This window comes from Vicia villosa, linkage group LG5 (assembly GCF_029867415.1).
Source record: "Vicia villosa cultivar HV-30 ecotype Madison, WI linkage group LG5, Vvil1.0, whole genome shotgun sequence".
Lineage (NCBI taxonomy): Eukaryota > Viridiplantae > Streptophyta > Magnoliopsida > Fabales > Fabaceae > Vicia > Vicia villosa.
Genome location: NC_081184.1, coordinates 151587566 through 151609760, shown reverse-complemented (window position 1 = coordinate 151609760; position 22195 = coordinate 151587566). Strand labels below are relative to the sequence as shown.

The 22195-nt window shown below is 32.6% G+C and overlaps 1 protein-coding gene and 2 long non-coding RNA genes across 12 annotated transcripts; all 3 read left to right on the top strand.

Annotated features, from left to right (window-relative positions):
• The first annotated feature begins 499 nt into the window (after positions 1–499).
• Positions 500–1675, top strand: LOC131605746 (uncharacterized). Its single transcript, XM_058878067.1, has one exon. It carries the CDS (start codon positions 500–502, stop codon positions 1673–1675), a length of 1176 nt encoding a protein of 391 aa, XP_058734050.1.
• A 9101-nt stretch (positions 1676–10776) lies between these two features.
• On the top strand, positions 10777–15762 carry LOC131603214 (uncharacterized). 7 transcript variants are annotated; one of them, XR_009284263.1, is made up of 9 exons: positions 10777–10939; positions 11035–11114; positions 11433–11670; positions 12694–13045; positions 13129–13478; positions 14010–14116; positions 14203–14289; positions 14459–14598; positions 14851–15761. It is a non-coding gene; the product is annotated as an uncharacterized LOC131603214 (long non-coding RNA). The 7 variants fall into 7 exon arrangements; XR_009284268.1 differs by having other exon boundaries at positions 12694–13345; positions 13443–13478; XR_009284266.1 differs by having other exon boundaries at positions 11436–11670; positions 12694–13478; positions 14851–15762.
• A 4121-nt stretch (positions 15763–19883) lies between these two features.
• Positions 19884–21908, top strand: LOC131607802 (uncharacterized). 4 transcript variants are annotated; one of them, XR_009285415.1, is made up of 5 exons: positions 19884–20042; positions 20220–20304; positions 20827–20883; positions 20972–21107; positions 21692–21908. It is a non-coding gene; the product is annotated as an uncharacterized LOC131607802 (long non-coding RNA). The 4 variants fall into 4 exon arrangements; XR_009285414.1 differs by having other exon boundaries at positions 21228–21908; XR_009285416.1 differs by having other exon boundaries at positions 20972–21357.
• Positions 21909–22195: the final 287 nt, after the last annotated feature.

Sequence of the window (22195 nt, the reverse complement as noted above, 5' to 3'; positions counted from 1 at the left end):
TTAGAAAGTGTAGAATATGATACCTGACCCTCTAGTGAAAGAGGGTATTTATAGTCCCCAGCGCTGGGCCAAGGTTTCCTAATTGGGCCAAATCCAGTTGGAGGCCCACGTGCTAGGAAACTGTCAGAACACCCTTGTGCTAGGGCTGAGTCAGCAGGTGACCCACGTCCTGGATGAGCGTGGCGTAGGATTCGGAGGAGGTTGACAGGATCCTTCGCTGAAGCGTGACACGTGGTCTTCGTGCTTGAGTAGTTGTAACGGCTACCAAGCAAATGGGCCAAAATGCATTGGGCCTGCTCGGCTAGAAGGAAGAGCTGGGCCTGCTCGGCCCAGTCCAGAACAAATACCATTCTAAGTGTGACAAAATGCAGCTGGTGGACTTGAGCTTTGCAGATGACCTATTGATGTTTGCCAAGGGTGATGTTGTATCTGTTAAACAGATGATGGACAAGTATAATGAGTTCTCTAGATCCAAGGGTCTGACTGTAAACCTGAATAAATGCAAGATATACTGTGGGGCATGAAGGAAGAGGATAAACTTCATATTGAGCAAATTACTGGTTTCACTAGAGGGCATATGCCTTTTAGATACTTGGGGATCCCTCTACAAAGCAGAAAACTCTCAAATAATCACTGCATGGAGATAGCTGATAGAATAGGTGAGAAGATGAAGCATTGGAGTACAAAGCTCTTTAGTTTTGCTGGAAGACTGCAGTTACTGAAAAGTGTGGTATTTGGAGTTGCAAGCTATTGGATGAGCTATTTGCCTCTACCTAAAATGGTAACAAAGAAGCTGGAGGCCATGTGTAGATCATTCCTATGGACAGGAAAAGAAGAAATCACAAGGAAATCTCCAGTTGCATGGGACAGAGTGTGTGGCCCTAAGAGCAATGGAGGGCTGGATGTTATAAACCTGGAAGTCTGGAACAAAGCCTGCCTCACTAAGCTTTTGTGGAAGCTGGCTAGCAAGGAGGAATCCATGTGGGTGCAGTGGGTTCACAGATATTATATAAAGAATGAGGATGTAATGCAGGTGGAAATCAAGGAAAATGGATCATGCATCCTTAGAAGCATTTTCAAAATGAGGCCTAAGGTGATTCAGATGGAGCAATGGAAAAAGCTGATTGAGCAAGGTGGTTTCAAAATGAAAAATATGTACCTTGAATTCCTGGAAAAACACCCGAAGGTTGAATGGAGAGTTTTGATGAGGAAAAACTATGCACGACCAAGGGGAGTGTTCACAATGTGGCTGGCATGTAACAAGCGATTAGCAACCAAAACTAGACTGCAGAAGTTTGGTGTGCAAACTGATCTCAAGTGTATTTTCTGTGACTGTCATGAAACAATACAACATTTTTTGTTTGAATGCAGGGAAACCAATGAAATTTGGGAGCAGGTGCTTAGATGGCTCAACATGAAGCATAAGGTGCAGGGGTGGGAGCAAGAACTTAGTTGGCTGACCAAAGTATGTAAAAGTAGAAATTGGAGAAGCAACATTGTTAAAGTGGCTATTGCGGAGACGATTTATGAAATCTGGAAAAATCGAAATGATAGAGTGTTTCAGCATCACTATAAGGAGAACAACACTGCTCAAAAGATTATTGAGCTCATTGTGAATAGAATATGGATATACCCAAAATATAGGAATAGAGTAGCTCAAATGTTAGTTAAATAATGAGATGGAACTGGTAAATACGATTGTATACAGTTGGACCCTAAGGGTCGCTTGGGTTTGTAATGTGGAAAATTCTTAGGTGGACACACACCTAAGAATTTGTTTTACACACAACCAATCACATAATTTTAATTAATTAAAAAATAAATTAAGAATTTTCTCTCTCCTTCATCATCTCAACCACCCCATGAATCCAATTAAAAACAAAATTAAAATAAAAATAAATTAAAAATTACTAGCTTCTTATTGGTTGTGCCTAAGAATATAGATTTATGACCGTGTCCATGCAAGAATTGCTCTTGTAATGTTTCATGATTATAATAATAATCGTTTTTCTCAACAAAAAAAAAGTACTTTTATGTTTAATATTTTTATTTAAATTGTATTTTTTTAAAAAAAAATAAGTAATAATTCTAATCAACATGATATTATAACATTAAAAAGAGTAAATAAGTAATAAAACTGTAAAAAATAAATTAAAAATTAAATTTAGTTGGTAGGGGTGGGTGCAGGTGCAGGGTGGGTCCTAGCATCACCCGCCCCAGCACTTGCATCCGTAAATAAAAATTAGATTTTTTCCGCATCCGCACTCGATTAAATAGGATTTTCCCTACTAATTTTAGGACGGAAATGGACGGGGACAGATTTATTTGCCATGCCTAGATGTCGTAGGTTTAAATTGGCACTTATGCAATAAAAAATCATGCTATAACTACCAACAAAAACTGTTTATCATAGATTTATTTATTTTATATATAAATAATTTAGAGATGTATGACATTGATTTTAATTAAATTATTTTATGTTTCAATATATTTATATATAAATGATTGAAATAATAATTTTCAATGTAAAAATTAAAAATTAAGTTTAAAATCTAAAGTTATAAATCCTAACTCATAGTTAGAATCAATTCTAAAGTTAAAATCTATTATTCTCAAGAACAATCAAATATATGCAAATCAATTATATCAATTCAGAATCAATTTTGAAGTATGAAACACAACATTTATATGTTATTTATGTTGTGATGATTAGCTTTAATTTATCTTCTCTTGTTTTTTTTTTCCATCCAAAATTTAAACAATCGGGAAGATAAAATATGAGATTAGAGACATGAAAAAACTTTGAATATGATTTTAGTTTTGCTGAAAGTCTGGGTCTACGGTAGAGTGTAGACAGAACGTGGTGATTTGATTCCAACGTTTAAGTGGGCCTGCTCCATTGAATGTGGACCTTCTTTGACGCACTCACACGTCGATTCCTACGTGGACAGCACTTCCAAAACAACTTCTAGTATCGGACCAACTACTGCCACGTACTGGATTTGTCTTTTTCTAAAAAATAAATATTAGAAGGTAAAGACAACTCTGTAATTAGGGTGGACAATCGATCGGTTTTGATCGATATCGGATTCAAAATTTAAATCCAACACAAATTACAGTCTTATTTTAAAGGCACAATTTCGATCGATAAAATTTCAATTTTTAAAAATTTTTGGTTAGATCGGTTTATTGGATAAATCAGATGAATTTAATTAATTGTAATATTTATTTTTTTAATTTTTAAAAAATAATTAAAATTTTAGAATAACATTATATTTTTACTATTGAAAAAATTATTATTACGTGATAATATTTTTAATATCATTTGACATTAATTTGATCATTGTTCTATTTTAAAGCATCAAGTAAATAATAATTAAAAGTTTGTATTGCAATTTTCTTGTATTCTTGTGAATAAACAATGTCATTACTAGATTATAAAAATGATAATATGGTAACAACATTATTGAACTCCACTTTTAAACCGTACCAATATATAATAATAAAAATTAAATATTAGTTGAGTTCGGTTGGACTCGGTTATCGACGGATCCAAAATAATATTTCGAGTTCGACCGAATCAACCCTACACTATCCAAATTTAACAACTTAATCAATCTGACACTCGATCTAATCCGAACTGTTTACATAAATATTACAATAGATCGGTCGATTTGAATCGGTCGGCTGAAATTTGTCCAACGTAACTCCAATTTATCACATGTAATTAAAATACCCTATTAATCTTTATTTTTTATTTGATTACCTATTAGTTTTTTATTAGAGAAAACTTAAATATAATTTTTTAATGTGATTCTTATTAATTTTCAATGAAAATATAATAAGTGTACTTAAATATTATTAAAAGAGTGAAAATATGAAGAAGTTACATGTGTAAAATAAAATTATACAATTGTTATATTTTTATTATAAAATAGTAAGAACCACATATGTCTTGTATCTAAATTTTCTTCTTTGTTATTTTTCAATTCAACAAATGAAATTTATTGTAAAAAAATAAAAAAAAAAATTGATTAGAGTTTACTTTAACTTATCTTTATAAATAAGGCGTTTGCTAACGTAAACATTTGTTTTTATAAAAAGTCTATTTTAGCAATTATCAACAAAAAAAATAGTTAAATATACTTTAAGGTGTATGTTGTTAAAAGACACTTTCATAAAAAAAAAATAGGTGTAATTTAATAAATCTTATTGGAATTTTGTAAAATACATCACTTATTTTTATGAATGTGTATTTTAGTAAACTTTAACTAAAAAATAGTTAAATATGTACTTGCTTCTAAAATAGACATTCATAAACCAAGTGGATTTAGGTTAACAAATCCCTATAAATAATACTAAATAGAATGTCAAAATTCATCTTTACAAAATCTTTTTGTAAGTTGAGAAATTTTACTCTGTATACATTATTTTAAAACTTTAAATCCGATCAATTTGAGACTTGAGATCTTCTCAATAAAATAAATTACGATTAAAATTAATTTCGAAATAAATAAAGAAAAGAGAAATGAAAAAAAAAACACATAAATATAAATCTTGTAGAAATAAATAATACTAGCCATTAATCTGGTATGAGTTCTTAATATGTTATTCAGATTCAAGCCATTAAAGATTCAACTATTCAACTTCAACCCTTTAGCCCGAAAGCAGTGTTTTAAAAATCGGACCGGACATTAAACTGGTGAGGGTACTGGGTCACTGGTTTATTGGTCGAACCACTGGATCACTGGTCGAACCGCATGACTAAACTGGGTTAAACCGGATAGCTCGGTTGAATAGACCGGTCGTTATAACAAAATTATATAGGTAAAAAATCTGTCGAACCAGATGATTCAGTCTCTACAAAATATAACTAGTACTTAAATTTTTTGAAAACATCATATTATAAAAAAATTCACAAGTTTATAATTAAAATTTAAATTTTACACATAGGTATCACACACAATAAAATATTACATAATTATAAAATATAAACAAAAGTTCAATCGCAACATAATTTAATTAAATAATTTATAACAAAATAATTCTATTGTCTACTAAATTTAATTTCAATAAAAAAAATTGTTTCAATGTTGGGATCTCCTTCTTGAATATCAAAATCATGTATAACAAAATCAACTGCATCTACAACCATTTTTTTATTTTTTTATTTTATTTATTTTATTTTTTATTTTAATTTTTAATTAAAATAGTCAAAATGACATTGTTTTAATTTTTTAAAATAAAAAGAAATTAAAAAATATATTTAAACCACCGGTTCACAAAAACTGTCGGTTTTCCCGATTTTGACCGGTTTACACCGATTCAATGACATTCTCGATTCAGCTATTGAACCAGACCGGTTATGTAGCCGATTCTCGTTTCGACCGGCCGGTCCGGTCTGATTTTTAAAACACCGTCCGAAAGTGCCTTACAAATTCACTTGTGTTATCGTAAAGATGTAGTAGAGATTTTATTTAACAGTAGAATGTTTCTTCGAAAGAAAATTCAAAGAATTCAAGAGTCAAGACACCGATATAATGATTGAACAATTATTATGAGTTGTTTTGTAAAAAAATATTTTAAAAAACTTAAAAATCTTTAGTTAATTTGACTACCTATTAGTTTTTTTATTTCCCTATTTATTTTTAATTGTCAAACTTTTGCTTATTGGCATTTTTTTAAGAAAAAATTTATCTACAATTCTTTAGATGTGGTTTATACTATATCAATGAAAATATGACAAATCTACTTTAACACCATTTAAAGAGTAAAAATATAAAAAATTGCATATGTGTATCTTTTGATCCCTTAATTTATAGAAAAAATTAATAATTTTATTTTGATTTTATGAGATTTTCACAACCTTCTAATTATGATTTTCAACAAGATGACATTTCAAGGAAAATCTGAAGAAAAATACTAACGCTTTTTAGAACTGTTGCATAAGTAGTATTCTAAAATCTTGGCTTCCATTGTAACACAACATTAGTATTCTTTCAGAGTGTTGAGAGTTCAGAATCTTATGACGTCACACGCCTTCTTATCAGAGTCAAAATCTGTACGACAACAACCACACACTAGAAAAAAAATCGTTAGTGTATATAATTGTTCCTTGATATAACATTTAAAGTTATCATCAAAACCTAAAGCCACATACATAATCAATCTTGTTTGTACAACCCCACTTCCTCCATCTCTTGCGTAGTCGAAATCCCATCCCGCTCTCGTTATTTACAACATTAGGAATACTATTCCTATTATGCATGACGTCGAAACTGATCGCACGGTATCAGGGCAGAGCTATTTTGCATTTATGCCCGCTCCTATCAGGTCCGACATCAAATTGTGCCTTCGAATAAAAAGCATCCACCGCCTGTCATTGATCCCACTTATGACTAGTGGGCCACCTTGGATGCCATCGTGCTTTAGTGGATCTATTCCACTATTTCTGTTGACTTGCTAACCACCTTCATGGAACCTGGCTCCACAATTTTGGCTACTTGGAAGCATTTGACTTACCTCTTCCAAGATAATCAAAACGCACATGTTGTCGTTCTTAAGAAAGAATTATCTGTTGTTCACGTGAAGGATTTTCCATATGTCTCTACATACTATCAGTGTATGAAGCTTTCTGACCAATTACAAGATGTTGGTGCTTCTGTGAATAATCAATGTCTAGTCCTTTAGCTTGTCTCCATCCTTATTGATGCTTATTAGAATGTTGCCACCTTGATTCGCCAAAGCAATCCGCTCCTCTCCTTTCACCAGGCTCGTTCCATGCTCACTTTTAGAAAAAGTTGGTTTGGATAAGATGATTCTCATTTAGTCTCTTGCCACTTATCTAACCACCCAGTAGCGTGCTCCTGACAATTCACCCCCAGAGCACTAGCTGTCAATCCAACAACCAATCCCGTTCTCACAACGCCCATAATCGGTGTAGGGATCATCATAACTAAGAAGGTCCTTGGACTTACGCTACTACGACTTCATGTGCACCCTTACTAGTACTGGGCTTGGACTCCACCCCCGTAGGCCAAGCCTAAATTCCCGTAGCCTACCTCTTAGCGGACTCTCCCCTTTTCTCCTCCCTAACAACCGAGCATTTTAGCCCAGTGTCCTTAGACTTACGCTACTATGACTTCATGTGCACCCTCTAACATTGCAGTTGCTATGCACACCATGTCTTTCACTCCTCCGAATGACACGTGGTACATGGACACATGTGCCTCATCCCACATAGCGACATCACAGGGTAATCTATCTTCTTATTCTAATTTGAGTCACTTAAATCAGAGACTGCTTGTTGGTAGCAGACAAGTTATTCCAATTCAGGGTTCTGGTTAAACAACCATACCCGCCTTCTATAACACAAGTCGTTGAACCTTACCCATTTTTTGTAGACACCACAAATTCTTAAAAATTTGATTTCTGTGCGACAACTCACTACTGACAATAATATTTCTATTTATTTTGATCCCTTTGGCTTTTTAGTTAATGAATTTCAGACGGGAATTCCAATCATCAGATTTGTTAGTCTTGGCGGACTTTATCCAGTTACTACTTCTTATCCTTTTGCTGGTCTTGCTTACAGTCTCTGGCACAGACGTCTTGGCCATCCCAGATTTTTAGCTTTGCAATCTTTTCATAGCAATAAGTTCATTAGTTATGAACAATTGAATTCTATGATAGGTTTTGCTTCTTGTGTGGTAGGAAAACATGTTAGGTTGCCTTTTGTTTCATCAAATAATGTTATTGAGACACCCTTTGATATTTTACATTTTGATTTATGGGCATCAACGATTTTGAGTTCGGATGATCATCGTTATTATGATTTATTTTTGGATGATTTTTTTGATCTTTTGTGGATGTTTCCTCTAACAAATAAATCCCGAGTTTTTTGAAATTGTCACTTCTTCTTTAAATCAAATTCGCACACAATTTTCTCAAACTGTTAAATGTTTTCAATGTGATAATTGGCAAGAATATAAAATATATTTTACATAATTATTGTGTTGCCAATGGTATCATTTTTCGCTTCTCTTGCCCTAACACTTCATCATAAAATGGCAAAGTAGAACAAAAAATACACACCATTAACAACATGATTCACACTCTTCTCGCTAATGCTTCTATTTCTCTCTCATTTTGGTATCATATGCTTCAAATGGCTACAAATCTTCTTAATATTCTTTCCCGAAAAACTCTGCCTAATCTCTCTCCTACTCCACTACTATATCATCGTGATCCCTCTTACACGCATCTTCGCGTCTGGTTGTCTTTGTTATCCCTTGTTTCCCTTTACTACCATTAACAAATTACAACTGACATGTCATCTTTGACGAGACTCAGTTTCCTTTTGCTCGCTTATCCTTCCCACCCATCCCTATATACGACTGTTTCGCTAATGTTTTACACCCCTCTAATATACATTAGTGGACTCATCCGTCTTTATAGTCTCCACCAAACGACCTTCCCAGGCCACCACCCATATATGAACCTTAACTTATATCACCATCCTTCCCAGACCATTCCTTCTCCATGGCTTCTTCCTTATCTTCGAATCCCCTAGTTACCTCTCCTTCACCTACACATCGGCCCAGACCACACCTCCTACTCGGACCTTGGCCACTTGCAGCATGAGGGATATTTACAAACTTAGGAAAATCTTTAAGCTGACTATTACCATTGATGATTTGACCATCTCGCCTCTTCTCAAAAATAAAATTTTCCCTTTCTGACCCTAATTGGAAATCCATAGCGCAGTTTGAATTTAATGCCCTTACTAAAAATAATACATGGGATTTAGTTCCTAGACCTTGCGATGTTAACATTATTCGTTATATGTGGATTTTCAGTAAAAAAAGAAATATAATGTTTTGAGCGTTACACAGCTCATCTTGTAGGTGATGGCAGGTCTCAAATTGAACGAGTGGATTGTGATGAGACTTTCAACCCCGTGGTGAAACCTGCAACCATTAACACTGTTCTCACCATTACTCTCTCCAGGTATTGTCCCATTCATTAATTAGATGTCCAAAATGCCTTCCTACATGGTGAACTTCATGAGACTGTCTACATGCATTAGCCACTGAGTTTTCATGATACTCATCGTCCAAATTATGTGTGTTACTTGTGGAAATCTCTCTATGGGTTAAAGCAAGCGCCCCTTGACTAGTAGCATCATTTTGCTAACTATGTCTTCACCATTGGGTTTCAACATAGCACCTTAGATAACTCTTTCTTCAAGAGTTACACTAGAATCACCTTAGATCACTCTTTCTTCAAGAGTTACACTAGAATCAGGTTTAAAAATTTAAGATACATTGTTACTTTCATCTTGAATTACCGTAGAAAATATTTTGTTTATGAATGGTAATGGATCCATTAACAACAGTTGAGTCTTAATCACTGAAAATTTATCATTCAAACCTGTTTAAAATTGAGTGACTAGTAGATCTTTAAGATAGAATTCCCTTGCACTACGCATGACTTCACATCGGCATTGGTGAATGCATATGCAATTTGGGATAGGTATGTGAGAAATCAATTCTTTCCACAATCTATGCAACTTAGTGAAATAATCAAGTACATACACTACAAGAAAATTGACTTTCTGTGACACTCATTTATAGTGATGGGTCAATAATTGTCACTAAATACCACTTTTACCAACAGTTTTACTCTATCACTAATATTTGTCACTAAATACCACTTTACCTACAGTTTTACTCTATCACTAATATTTGTCACTAAATACCACTTTTACCTACAGTTTTACTCTATCACTAATATTTGTCACTAAATACCATTTTTACCTACAGTTTTACTCCATCACTATTGTCCTATTAGAAAAAATATAGAATTGATTTTTACTCTTAAACAAACAATATTAACTTTATATTTTTAAAAAATATTACTATTTCCATTAAAAATAATTAAATTATTTATGATAACAAAAAATTAAAATAATTTTTTTATTTAAACAAAAATTAATTTTGCTCACAAAATAATTTTTGACCAAAATTAATTGTAAATTGTAAAACAATTAGTCAATTACTATAAATAAAAATATTATTTTAATTTATTCTCACCATAACAATTTTTACTTATTACTAAAATATATTTTTATTTAATATCTCTTTTCCTTTTATTTATATTTATAAAATTTTAATGATTAATTATTCAATATTAATTAATTTTTTAATGTGAATTGTGTTATTTTTAATTTTTAATTTTAGTTTTAAACTTAATTTTTTTAGTAAAGTAAAAGCTATGAGAAATTTGAAAAAGAAATCTAATAAATCTCAAATTGTGGGTATCAAACCCTTGTTTGTATATATGTCTACCAAGGAAACAACCACTTAGGCTTTGTTTGGATTGATGGAATCGAATGGAGCGGAGCGGAATGGAATAGAATAAAATGATATTCCGTTGTTTGGATAATTTAAAAACGGATGGAGCGGAGCGGAAATGAGTGGTATGGATTCCATTCCATTCCATTACTTACCACCATATTCCTTCCCCTCCGATTTGGGCGGAATGAACAATTTGTCTTATTCCGTCCTAAAATCTCCAAACAATGGAACGGTACATTCGTTCCGCTCCGTTCCATTCCGCTCCATCCCACTCCACTCCGCTCCATTCCGCTCCGTTCATTTTTGTGATATCCAAACATAGCCTTAGACAATAACTTTAGATTTTAAAATTCTGAAACAAAACTTATATATAATCTATTAATTTCTCTTTGAAAATCATTCCCCCCTAATAGTTACTTTGATTAATCTAATCGTTTCCGAAATCGCTTCTCACTCACTTATCGCGCCTCTCACAGTCTCGCCTTCATTTCTAAAACGCTTCTCAGTTCTGCACATTCTAGTTCGAGTGCTTCTCACTTCCAAGTTTCTTCTTCGAGCATAATCTTGACGCCAATCAAACAGTGGTAATATTGTTTCTTTCTCATCCTATTCATTTCTGTAGTTCATCACAAAAGCACTTTAATTAATCGATTACTAAACGTGGTTTTGTGTCCAGTGACCTTCAACTACTGAACGTGGATACCGTCGTAGTTCAAAAGGAATTTACTAGGAGCAGCAATTCAGTGACTTGTCCTTGTAAGTTGTTGTTGTTCTTAATCGATTCTTGCTTTCTGTTGTTAGCTTGTGTTTTGTTCTGCCATAGCAAAATTGATTTGAAGAGAATAATTATGTTTTGATGTTTTCATGCTAAATTGTGTTGAAAATAATTGGAAAACTGATTTTTGTAAACAAGGTGTTTGTTGAAATGCCACAATGAGTTTACTTATATTGATTTTGAATATAACTCGATTATAATTGTCGTACCAACCAAATTCAAAGCAAACATCTACTACGAGTGTCTTTGCATCCTTATTTTGAGTCTTACAAATCTTTATTGTTTTTTGGCCTATATAGTAGTGATGTATGGACTTGTGGATATATGGATATATGGACAAATGAGATGTCCAAACTAAGGGAAAAGGAAAAGCTTCAAATTCAGAGTATTCATTCTACTGGCTCCATTCAACATGAAACTAGCCAAAATACCAAGCTTTAAGTTGCATAAGTGTCTTTTTTGATAATTCTGTTGCGAAGAATCAGTAAAGCCTTCTCCCTGCTGGTCCCATGCTGCAGAGAAGTTCTATGAAATAAGGTGAGATATTGCTCACTCTTCTAAATTAAGAGCATAATCTATTATATCTTAATATTTCAAAATTGAATATGGTTGGCCTACAACCTAATTTGATTGAAACTAAAAATCAAATTGAACTCTTGCGATATATTCGGCTGTTGATTTGTTAATGTTTATTATCCTTAAAACAACTTATGACCCTGCTTGCCTAATGATCATCATGTGTAGTCCGCGTGCAAAAGCTTACTCCTTCCTTATCCAAACGCTGCATTCAACATAGATATTATAAGCTGCAATCGATAATATTCAGCAAGATTTGTTCCTAACATTCAACACTACCTCTCTAAAAAATACTACTCACAAAATCCAACCTTGATGACCTATAATATAAATTCTGACATAAATGTGCCCCTTATTAGTACCAGTGAATGTAATAATATAGATCTTGAGATCCCACAATCACTGCAACAACCGTAAATTTCATCTCTTTCATTACACTTTACTCTTCAGACAACAACAACATCACACACAGACACATACACACTCTTTCAGTTTCAGCACAACCTTCAGATTCATCAATCTTAATTCAAGGTTTATTCAATACCCTTTTGTTTATCTTATTCAAAAGTTTAATTTTTTTGTTTTTGTTACTGTTTCTGGATTAGTATTGACTTGGATTTGTATGTTTTTTTGAACGGGGCCTTGTTGCTATTATTGGATTAGGTGAAAACATGTGGGGTTACAAAAAGATGTGTTTTTTTTCTTCTTTTTATGTGATTAGATATTTTGGGTGTTGAAAAGATTGTATTTTGATTAGTTTCCTTGAAGCTCACAAGAGTTGAGTTATTCAATTTGAATCCCAGTGTGGTGTGTTGATTAGTGTTTCAAGGTTTTAACTTTAATTCAACTGTTCTTGTGTTTTTGTGTGTTTGTGTGTGATTTGAGAGAAACCTAGAAGTTTTGAATTTCACTTTTTGAATTGTCTTGTACTGCATAGTGAGTGGTTCATCAGTTTTCAATTTTCCATCTGTTTTTTTTTACCAGGTTTTATACCCCGATTGTGATACTAGAGACATTGAGAACCATTATGTTGCAGCATAGATAGCTGTCTTTAGTGTTTGACAAAATCTATATAGTCTTTGGTGTTTGGCGAAGTGGAAGGTACGGCGCAGCAACTTAAGAGGTGAAGGTATAAAATGGAAGCTACGAGGCGTTGGTTTAGTAAGTTCAGGTCGAAAAATAAGGAAGCTACAAGCAAGGCGAAAGAAGGGTCGAAACCACCGATCAATGAAGATCCGCCTTCGAATGCAACTCAACAGAGAGTTGAAGCGGCGAAACATTACATAGAAAATCATTATAAGAAGCAGATGCAGAGCCTGCAGGAGAGGAAAGAAAGGTATAACTTATATTTCGGGTCATAAACCGTTCTCTTTGGTTACAGTTAATGCTTATAGTTATTACTCCTCTTGCTGTCAAAAGCTTCAAGTAGCGGTACTGAGTCTTTGGAAAAGCATAATTCTAGCTTTTTTGTAAGCACATGCGAAGAGGATCGGTGTGTCTGTGTCCCTCCTCCAAGTGAATGAAGAATATCTTCAAATAGCAACTCATCACAAGGTATAGCCAGAGGACCACTCTCGTTAAATCCATATCCTTCATATGCTTGGTCTAGCAGTTGTTGAAGCACTGGATGATTCAGGTAGTCAGCTCTTATCACAAACCTCCTGTTTTCCTCTCCTACAGTCACAGCCAGGTGACCTCTCGGTACATCTGACGGTGGTTTCTTCCAACTGCAGGCATTCTTGCGCCATGTGCATGCCATTTTTTATCAGGTAGTGTTAATTTTGAAAATGAGGTTCTTAGTAGTGGATTATACTGCACATCTTGATACAGTCTACACTCTTATATTAAGCACTTTATTTCTCATCTGACAAGTTTTGAGACACCTCGTGTGGTTTGGAAAACGACCAAATCGAATCCGTAATGTTTTTTTGACAAAGGTTGGGTATAGTAGTTTGTTGTAGTCCTTTTTGTTTCATGCTTACATGTTAGTTGCATTTTTCATTTTTTTTTTAGACCTTTAATATGCATTTAATGAAATGAAAAGGATGTAGCTGCTCTTAATAAGTGTGTTTGTTGGGTATGCCGGTCAACAAGAACCCATGTCCACCCCTTCTAAATTAAATTATTTTATACTTCTTGTTGAATTATATTTCCAGCATCTATGTTTGTTTAATTTCATTTGTTAATGCTGCTAGTTTTGTTTCGTTTTATTGTTTTAAAAAAATCAATAAATTGTGTTAGTTCAATTTTCTTAGGTCAGTTGATTGATTAATAGGGTTTGTGTTGTGTTTTTTTCCCAGAAGGAAAGGTAGTGAAACTTACGCATGAATCTATTCATGTTGTGCTTGGATTTGCTTCGGCAATTATAAGTGAGAAGGATATCAGGGCAGAGTTTGTGTACAAAATGGTGAGCTTTTCCCAGGAATGTTTTGGTTATATATGTATGTTGTTTTAGTATTCAGAAGTGGTGATGTGTGGTTTTTATTTTTGTAGAAACACAGGCATGAAGTGTATGCGAGCAACTCTCACAAGCAGACATGTGATAAAGGTTGGAACCACAATACAGTTTTTGGCCAAGAGGTGACATACTCTTAAATTGACTCAAATAAGATTAGATTTGTTCAATGCATCTTTTTGCCTTAGTTTTTGGACAAGGGGAATGTTATCTGATGGTATGATCTATTCCATACAACAAACACTATATTATCTTATCGCAACTTAACAATTCAACATTTTCCTCTATATGCAGGTTATGGACATTCTTGGTCCAAGTTTGTGGGATGTATGGTATACCTCAGACCAGTGATTAGTATAAGCTTAACTGATGCGGGTCATGATTCTAAGGAAAAGGTTTTGACGATTCATCCTACGAGTTCCGAGAATTTCTCTGTATGTCTTGTCTTCTCATGTCCTTTTATCTGCAGTTGTTCTTTTCATAATATGTTAGATGGAATCAAATAAAGTTGTTTTTTGTGATTAATTATTTGAACCATAGAAATGTTAGACAATTAGGATTAGGAGTCTTGTTAAATAACAATTCCAGTAATTGAAGCTAAGTATACTTAAACATAACAATATCTATGTTCATAGTTAAGTTAGTATTGGTAATTATTTGACTAACATTTTTCCATTTTTGCATAGAAAAACTAAGTAGAAAGCTGAAGATGTTACCGGTACAACATGTGCTTTTGTCTTGGCAAATCTCAGCTGTGTTAGAGTCACAATCTTGATAGTTCCATATACAAATAATGCAAGATCATGTGTTAAGGGAGGCTATGGTAAAATCACAGAGTGATTTGTGTCACAACATTCTTATCTTCAATTAATTTGACTTGTCGGGGTATGAACTATTCCATCAAGTGGAGCCATACATTAACCAGGTTCAGAAACAACTTTGACTTTAAAGCCTTTGTTTCCATAGAGATTTATGTTAGATTACCAATTATCATTTTGCATCTCAAGGGTGGTTAGCTGAAAATGCAAACGGTTCATTCTAGGCTACCTATTTTGTAGGTTTTAACTTATGCGGGTATACTCTGCTCTATTTTGTTTATTGACACAATGAAAAAATGTTTATGAAATGATGGTTTATTATTGTGTCTTACCATACAATATTAGTATTTATAATGAGGTTTGATGCTGCAAATTGTATTTACTATTGTTATATTTTATACTCATAAAACATGTTTGTGTGTGTATACTGTACATAGTTGAAGTGGAATAAAAGAATACAAGTTATTTTGTTTATTTGATATCATTAATTTTAATCTTTTATGAAGTAATTTTGATCAATCTTTTTCTATTATTTAAGGAAAAATTTAGATGAGTTTAGATGCTGAAACATGAAAGTGAAGATTCAAGAACATTGAAAGTTGTGGATAAATTAACATATGTAGGAATTTTATATTTTATATGAAAATTCAATATAAAAAATAGGAACATGGAGTTTGATTTATAGTAAGATATTGATTATATGATTTCTTTTGTAATTATTATTTTTTAATATAATATGAAATCAAACTTTATATGTTAAACTATATGAATTTATTTAATAGAAAATGGTATAATGGTTTAATTTTAGTTATTTAGCTTGTCTTGGTTCAAAATGCATTGTAAAACATTTTAAATGAGTAAGTTTTTTATTTTAATAGTAATATTTCTCAATTATATTAAAAATTGAATTTATATATTTATTATATATTTAAATAATAAAATTATATTAATTGAAGTTATAGTGACGGCTAGAAAAATCTGTAGGTAGAGTTTCTATTATTACATGCTAGTATACAGTAACATTCACTGTAACTGTAGGAAAATGTTTGGCCGTAGCTAAAAACTACTGTGACATTCAATTTAGTGTCACACTACGGCCCCTTAAAGTTGACGCCAAAGGTGGGTGTCACTCAAAGTCCAATAGACATTTACCTACATATTATTGATTTTTAGTGACATTTTTTGAGTGTCACTGAAAGTCAATTTTCTTGTAGTGATAATTAGAACCTTGTTTGAGGTTGTTAATCTCAACGCGCAAGTTTGAGACACGAATTTACTCATCTTTCACAAAATGCTCTTTGAGATCATTCCACACACTGAAAGCATTTTCCAAGAACACGATTGTTTGAGCAAATGGAGCTTTGACGGAATTTAGAATCCAATAATGCACAAAACAGTTGCATCGTTCCCATGCAGAACGATTAAGATCAAGCAAATTAGGTACAATAATGGAGCCATCAATGACTGCAAGCTTAATTCTTGGCTCAAAGGGAACGTTGCATTGATCTTGACAGAGTTAGGACCTTCACTATGATGAACATAATACACCGAATTAATATCACAATTGATAATTCGATTTACAGCGGGATCAACACGTGGTGGCATGTTGGAATTGGATCAAAACATAGATTTGCAAGTGATCATAGAGAAAGATGAAGATGAATCATGAAAATTTTAAAAACTAAGAGAAATTGGATCGAAAACAATGATAGTATGATACCATATTATGATATGAAAGTTAACATGCAGAATATTAGAAAATGGAATAAGCTCTCATGTATTGATAGAAGTGAATGTGTAGTTTATATACAAAATGAGTTACATGCAAATTGCTGAGAGTAGAAAAAACTATCTAACTAACTAGAATGTGAGAGTTAAGTAACTTGTACATTGATAGCTAAAGTGCGGAGTGGGTTTTGGAATGTAGCCTTAGAAAAAGAAGACCTTAACAATGCTGAGAATTCCCAACTGTTAGAACTATCTCAAGTTCTTTTGCATGTGCAGCCGGCGGTAGATCTTGAAGATTCATTCATATGGTGGAAAGGAAGTTGAAGTTAAAAAAATATTTATCACAAAAAATAAGTCCGTTAAATAGATCTATGAACCTAAAAAAATGATCAGTCTCTAATTTCGACTGGGATATATGTTATACAACAAAATTAATAAGAATGGTTCAATTAGATAATAATCGAAAAAGGATTGAAAAAAAGCTGAATAAATTGATTCATGATAAACAAACATGTTGCAAGATGTAACAAAACGATCAATATGAATTAACAAGGATTACAAAGAAAAAAGCACTATTAGATTGAAATTTGAAACAGCAGATAAATTAATATTTGATGATCCAACAAATTTCTTTAATCAAAGAAACACAGTTGAAAAAGATAAAGAAAGTGAGATGAATCTCATAAATCCTCAACTATGATTTCCTTGATTAATAAAATTCAATGGATCAAAGTTAATACCGATACTCTAAATGCTGAACAAGATGAATATTTTTTGAATCGCAGGTAGAGATGTATTTATATGATGATATTAGGGTTTTGCTTTTAAATAGCTAGCTGGAACCCATAAATGGGTTAATGGGTTGGCCCAAAACCTGATTATATTGAGCTTAACTAAATATCTATGCATCCAGCTTATTAAAATAATAATTTATTTTTATAGAAATATGAATTACTCTTGTATTGTTTTTTTTAATCTTTTTTTTCCTAATGACAAAATAATACATCAAACACATAAAGTGACTAAAAGACTATCAAGGATACAAATGAAAAATTAGAAAACAACAAAACAATTAAAGTAGACTGAAAAAAGCAGTCAAACAACAAAAGACCAATTCGGAGAAGTTAGGTTAGACCTCATACTACCAGAATCACTATTAATAGGTTAGAACCCACCAAGAGAAGACAAAACCACAAACCAAAATCTACCTCAGAACTAAGGCAAACACTCTATACACTGCTATTGGTTAGGACAGAGATATGATTTTGAAGCCAGTGAGAAAAAAATAATTGAGTTCACACATGATCTACCTAAAAACCATTTCCAGGATAAAAATAATATATTTCTCCTCCACCTCTTTCATAGTTTTTGAAACTCTATTAAATATTACATCATTACGGGCTCTCTAAATGGTCTTGGCTACAACATTGCAAATCATAACAAAATCACTCATAGACTCACTACAACCTAAAAAAATGTAAGACTCGACAAAAGGTTATGGTATCTATATATGAAGAATCACCTGCCAATCCAACCACTTAAAGATCTTATTCCACTAAGATACTACTAACTCACAAGTGACAAAAAGATGAGAGATCGATTTAATCAAATCCCCACATAAGTGAAAAGAAATTCCACCAGGATCAACAATCTCTCCCCTTTTAGATAGGTTCTCTCTCTAATAAGGAGTATATCTTAAAAAAGCTACAAAGAGAAAACCAATATCTTAGAAGGAGTTTAACTAACTCAAATAAAGGAAGGGGTCAAGTTCTCACATGAAATAGAGGCAAAGAACCAACCAACTAAAATGGTAAGCAAAGGTAATAGAGAAAAAGAAAAAAAAATTCTCTAGAATGTTTCCAAATTAAATTATCCTTATTCAATGAAAGAGTAACTCTTCTGAGTAGAGAAAGAAGATTATCAACCACAAGTAACTAACGAAGAAAAAAGGATCTCTTCCATCTGAGGTCTTAAACTAGGTTCCCTTTATCCCCCACATCTCTCACACACGCCTATCAAATTGCATGGGGTTAGAGAACATGTTAGAGAACTTAATCTTTAAGGTAATGAGTACTAATTAAGGTTTCTTTTAAAAAGTGAGTCTAGATGCATAACCCTACTTTTCTTTGAATACCATCAACAAACCAATTAGATGAGTCATCTTATTTAGACCCAAGAGGAGACACGTATTTCTACGAAGTGGATACATTCTTGTATAATGATATATGTGTGAGAGGGGATGAATACATAAGTGAGAGAGAGAGAGAGAGAGAGAGAGAGGGAGATATGTTGTATATTCCCTAGAATGAACCACACATCACCCTAAAAAAAGGTCCTTATGCTTCACAAAGTCCCCACTTCAATCTCTTGTTCATAAAAGCACACATGGGAAAAACATTGACCACACAACAAAATGACTTGTGAATTCCACACAAAAGAAAGACCCACATAAAACTTTTTTTTTCCAATAAGCAATTGATTAAAGGAAGAGCACTAGGGGTGCAACCCTTACAACAAAGATCCTACAAAACTGATCAAAAGCCTACTAAGGGAGCCTTAAACCAATCATAATAACCGTAAAAAGCCGAATCTTGGCTTGAATACAACCACCTCCAAGAGGAGAAAACTTAAGACACTAAAGAAGAAAATAGAGGTACCCTAGAGCTATGCTAGATGGAGAAAAGATCCCAAATATTTCCAACAACTTGATTAAATTATAAACATTGAAAGAGTTTTCCCAAGTAATAGGAACCACAAAAATAGGCATATCGACGAGCTATAAATAACATCGCGATATCATTTGTATTTTTATTGACAATCTGATATTTGAATGAACAATACAAAAACATTATACTTTAACAATATATGTGAATACCTTGTATAGATCTATCTCTAAACTTTAGCTCACCGTACATGATTCTCTAGGTATAAATCTAACAACACTTATTGACATCATCTAACTCCACATCTACAATATAAGAAAATCATATGTTCTGGAAAATACCATATTGTCCTTTTGTCTACAATATAAGAAAATCATATGTTCTGGAAAATACCATATTGTCCTTTTGTTACCAAATTCAGCCACGTGGATACCTTAACAATCTTCCTTTTCTTTTTTCTCTTATACTACCAACCCTAATTGCTTCTATTTTTTTTGTTGAAAAACCATCACGGGTTCTCTCTCTTCCTCTACCTCTCTCTTCCTCTTCCTCTCTATTCTGAAAAATCTTCTTCTGCATCTTCCTCCATACCCATAAATTGTTATTACAGTTTTATTTTTGATTTTAATAGGTGACTAAATCATACATCGAGTTTAACAAATCTCAAAGGTGGATCAAGTATCAGATCTATTTTTACTCATAAATATTATTTTCTCACAAATCTGTTTTTACTCACAAATATTTTTTCAGATCTGATTTTACTCACAAATCATACATCAGATATGTTTCTTCTCTCTCTTTCGGACAAGTTCGATTTGGTTTTTGAATTCAATTTTGTTGTTTCAGGTGTGGTGATATTCGTCGCTGGGTTGTTTTGACGGAGCCGTTTTCTCCTATCAGAAAGCACTAACAGTGTACAAAACTACTAAGAGTAAGAATCACAGTTCTGTTACTCTGGTGTTTTCTATAATATTTTTTTTAATTTGATCTGTTTGTCTCAGGCTCACTTAAGATGCTATGTGGTTATGAGATAGTGAAATTTGTGTGTGCTATTGGCTTCCTAAGCAACATTTTCATCATTGTTTAGGATCATGTGACAGAAAAGAATGAAAAAAAACTGGTTTGGAAAGGATATAAATTTAAGTCCTTTGGATAGGTAATATTGGATGTTAAATGACATGGATCAGATGCTATATGTTTGTGTCACTTTACACAGAACTGAAATGTATGTATTTATATCAATGAAGTCTGAACTTTTTGATTTTGTGGGTTCAATTTATGCATTTTCATTTTAATGGTTCAGTTTATACGTTTTGCATTTCATATGTTCGATGAAAGTTCAGTTTATGTTTTGCATTTCATAAAGATGTCAGTAAAATGCCATATTATACTTATTAAAATATCTATTTGTTTATTTTTGTCTTCATTTTGATACTAAAAATCTCAACTTTAGGTTATAGAAGATTTGTCGGTGTTGGTTCACGGCAGGCGACGGAGTATTCTGAAACAGGTTCGGTTTCAACTTTCTCTTTTTTTCTTTGAATGTTGTTTATATGTTCAGATTCAATGGGTTTCTTACTGTGAAATTCAAAGTGCAGAAATTCAAGAGAAGACATCGCACCTCCCCACTCTATCGGTGTACTATGGTTGGTAAACCGCGTCTTTAAAAGTGTTTTGAATTTCACTTATTTACTTTCAGTTAGAGATGAATGGCCAAGATTAAATACGATGGAGGTTAGTTATCAATTCTGTTACTCTTTTCTCTCTCTGCAATTTCTGTTTGTGAGTTTTTTTTTTTTGCAATATATGTTAAAATGGTTCTGTTATACAGATTTTTGTTTTGCTTTTGTGCAGAATTTTGGCTATGATTTGCTGTTAGTTTTGATGCGGTTTTAGTTTAAGTGCTGGTTGATTTATTTGCACTTCTCGGTATGCCTAGATGTATGAACCAGTTTGTATTAATGGGTTGCGTGGCTCGGTTTTGGTAAGGAACCGGTTTGGGAGTTGTTATTACTTATTGGTGTAGATTTTCCTGGTTTGTGGATCTGTTAATAGCATCTTTGTAGATGCTTAATACTGGTTGTTTGGAATTATATTTTCAACCAAATGGAAATGGAGATATATTTTAGTGGTTATATGGAGATTTGGTTTGAGTCTCCAAATTCATGTGCTTTCTATTTAGAGATTAGTTAGTTTAATTTTCTTATTTTACTCTATCAATTGTTATCAGACTAAGAAGAAATTACTTAAATTTTGATAGAAGAAAGATCATGAGTTTTACAAAATAATTAGCATTGATGATATTGATAATTTTGCAGATTATAAAGAGGAGGTTGTTTTAAGCTTAGGGGATCTTAAAAGTTTCGGTTTCAGAGAACTCCAACATGCAATTTAGAGTTTCAGCTCCAAGAATATACTGGGTGCTGGAGGTTTTAGCAATGTTATTGATTTTATGTTTTAATGTTTTTTTTTAATTTTAAATATTCGAAATAAATTACTTATGGAATTGAAAATTTTAATTTATTACTATTTAATGTCAAATTGTTATTTTTTATTAATGGGAGATAATGATAAATTACACCAATAATGTTACATAATTTTTTTAGATTCTATTTATTATTAAATTTTTTTAGCTTCTATTATTCACCTATTTTATAACAAAATTATATTTTTTATTAAAACATTTTATTGATCTAAATATTTTTACAGGTGCCAGACATTTTTCTATATATTCAATTGTTATTTTTTCACGGGTACCATACATTTTTCTATACATTCAATTATTATTTTTTCACGGGTACCAGAAATTTTTCTATACATTC

Bases quoted from the DNA above. Each gene is read 5' to 3' on its own strand.
- LOC131605746 (XM_058878067.1), top strand. From the start codon at position 500: ATGCAAGATATACTGTGGGGCATGAAGGAAGAGGATAAACTTCATATT.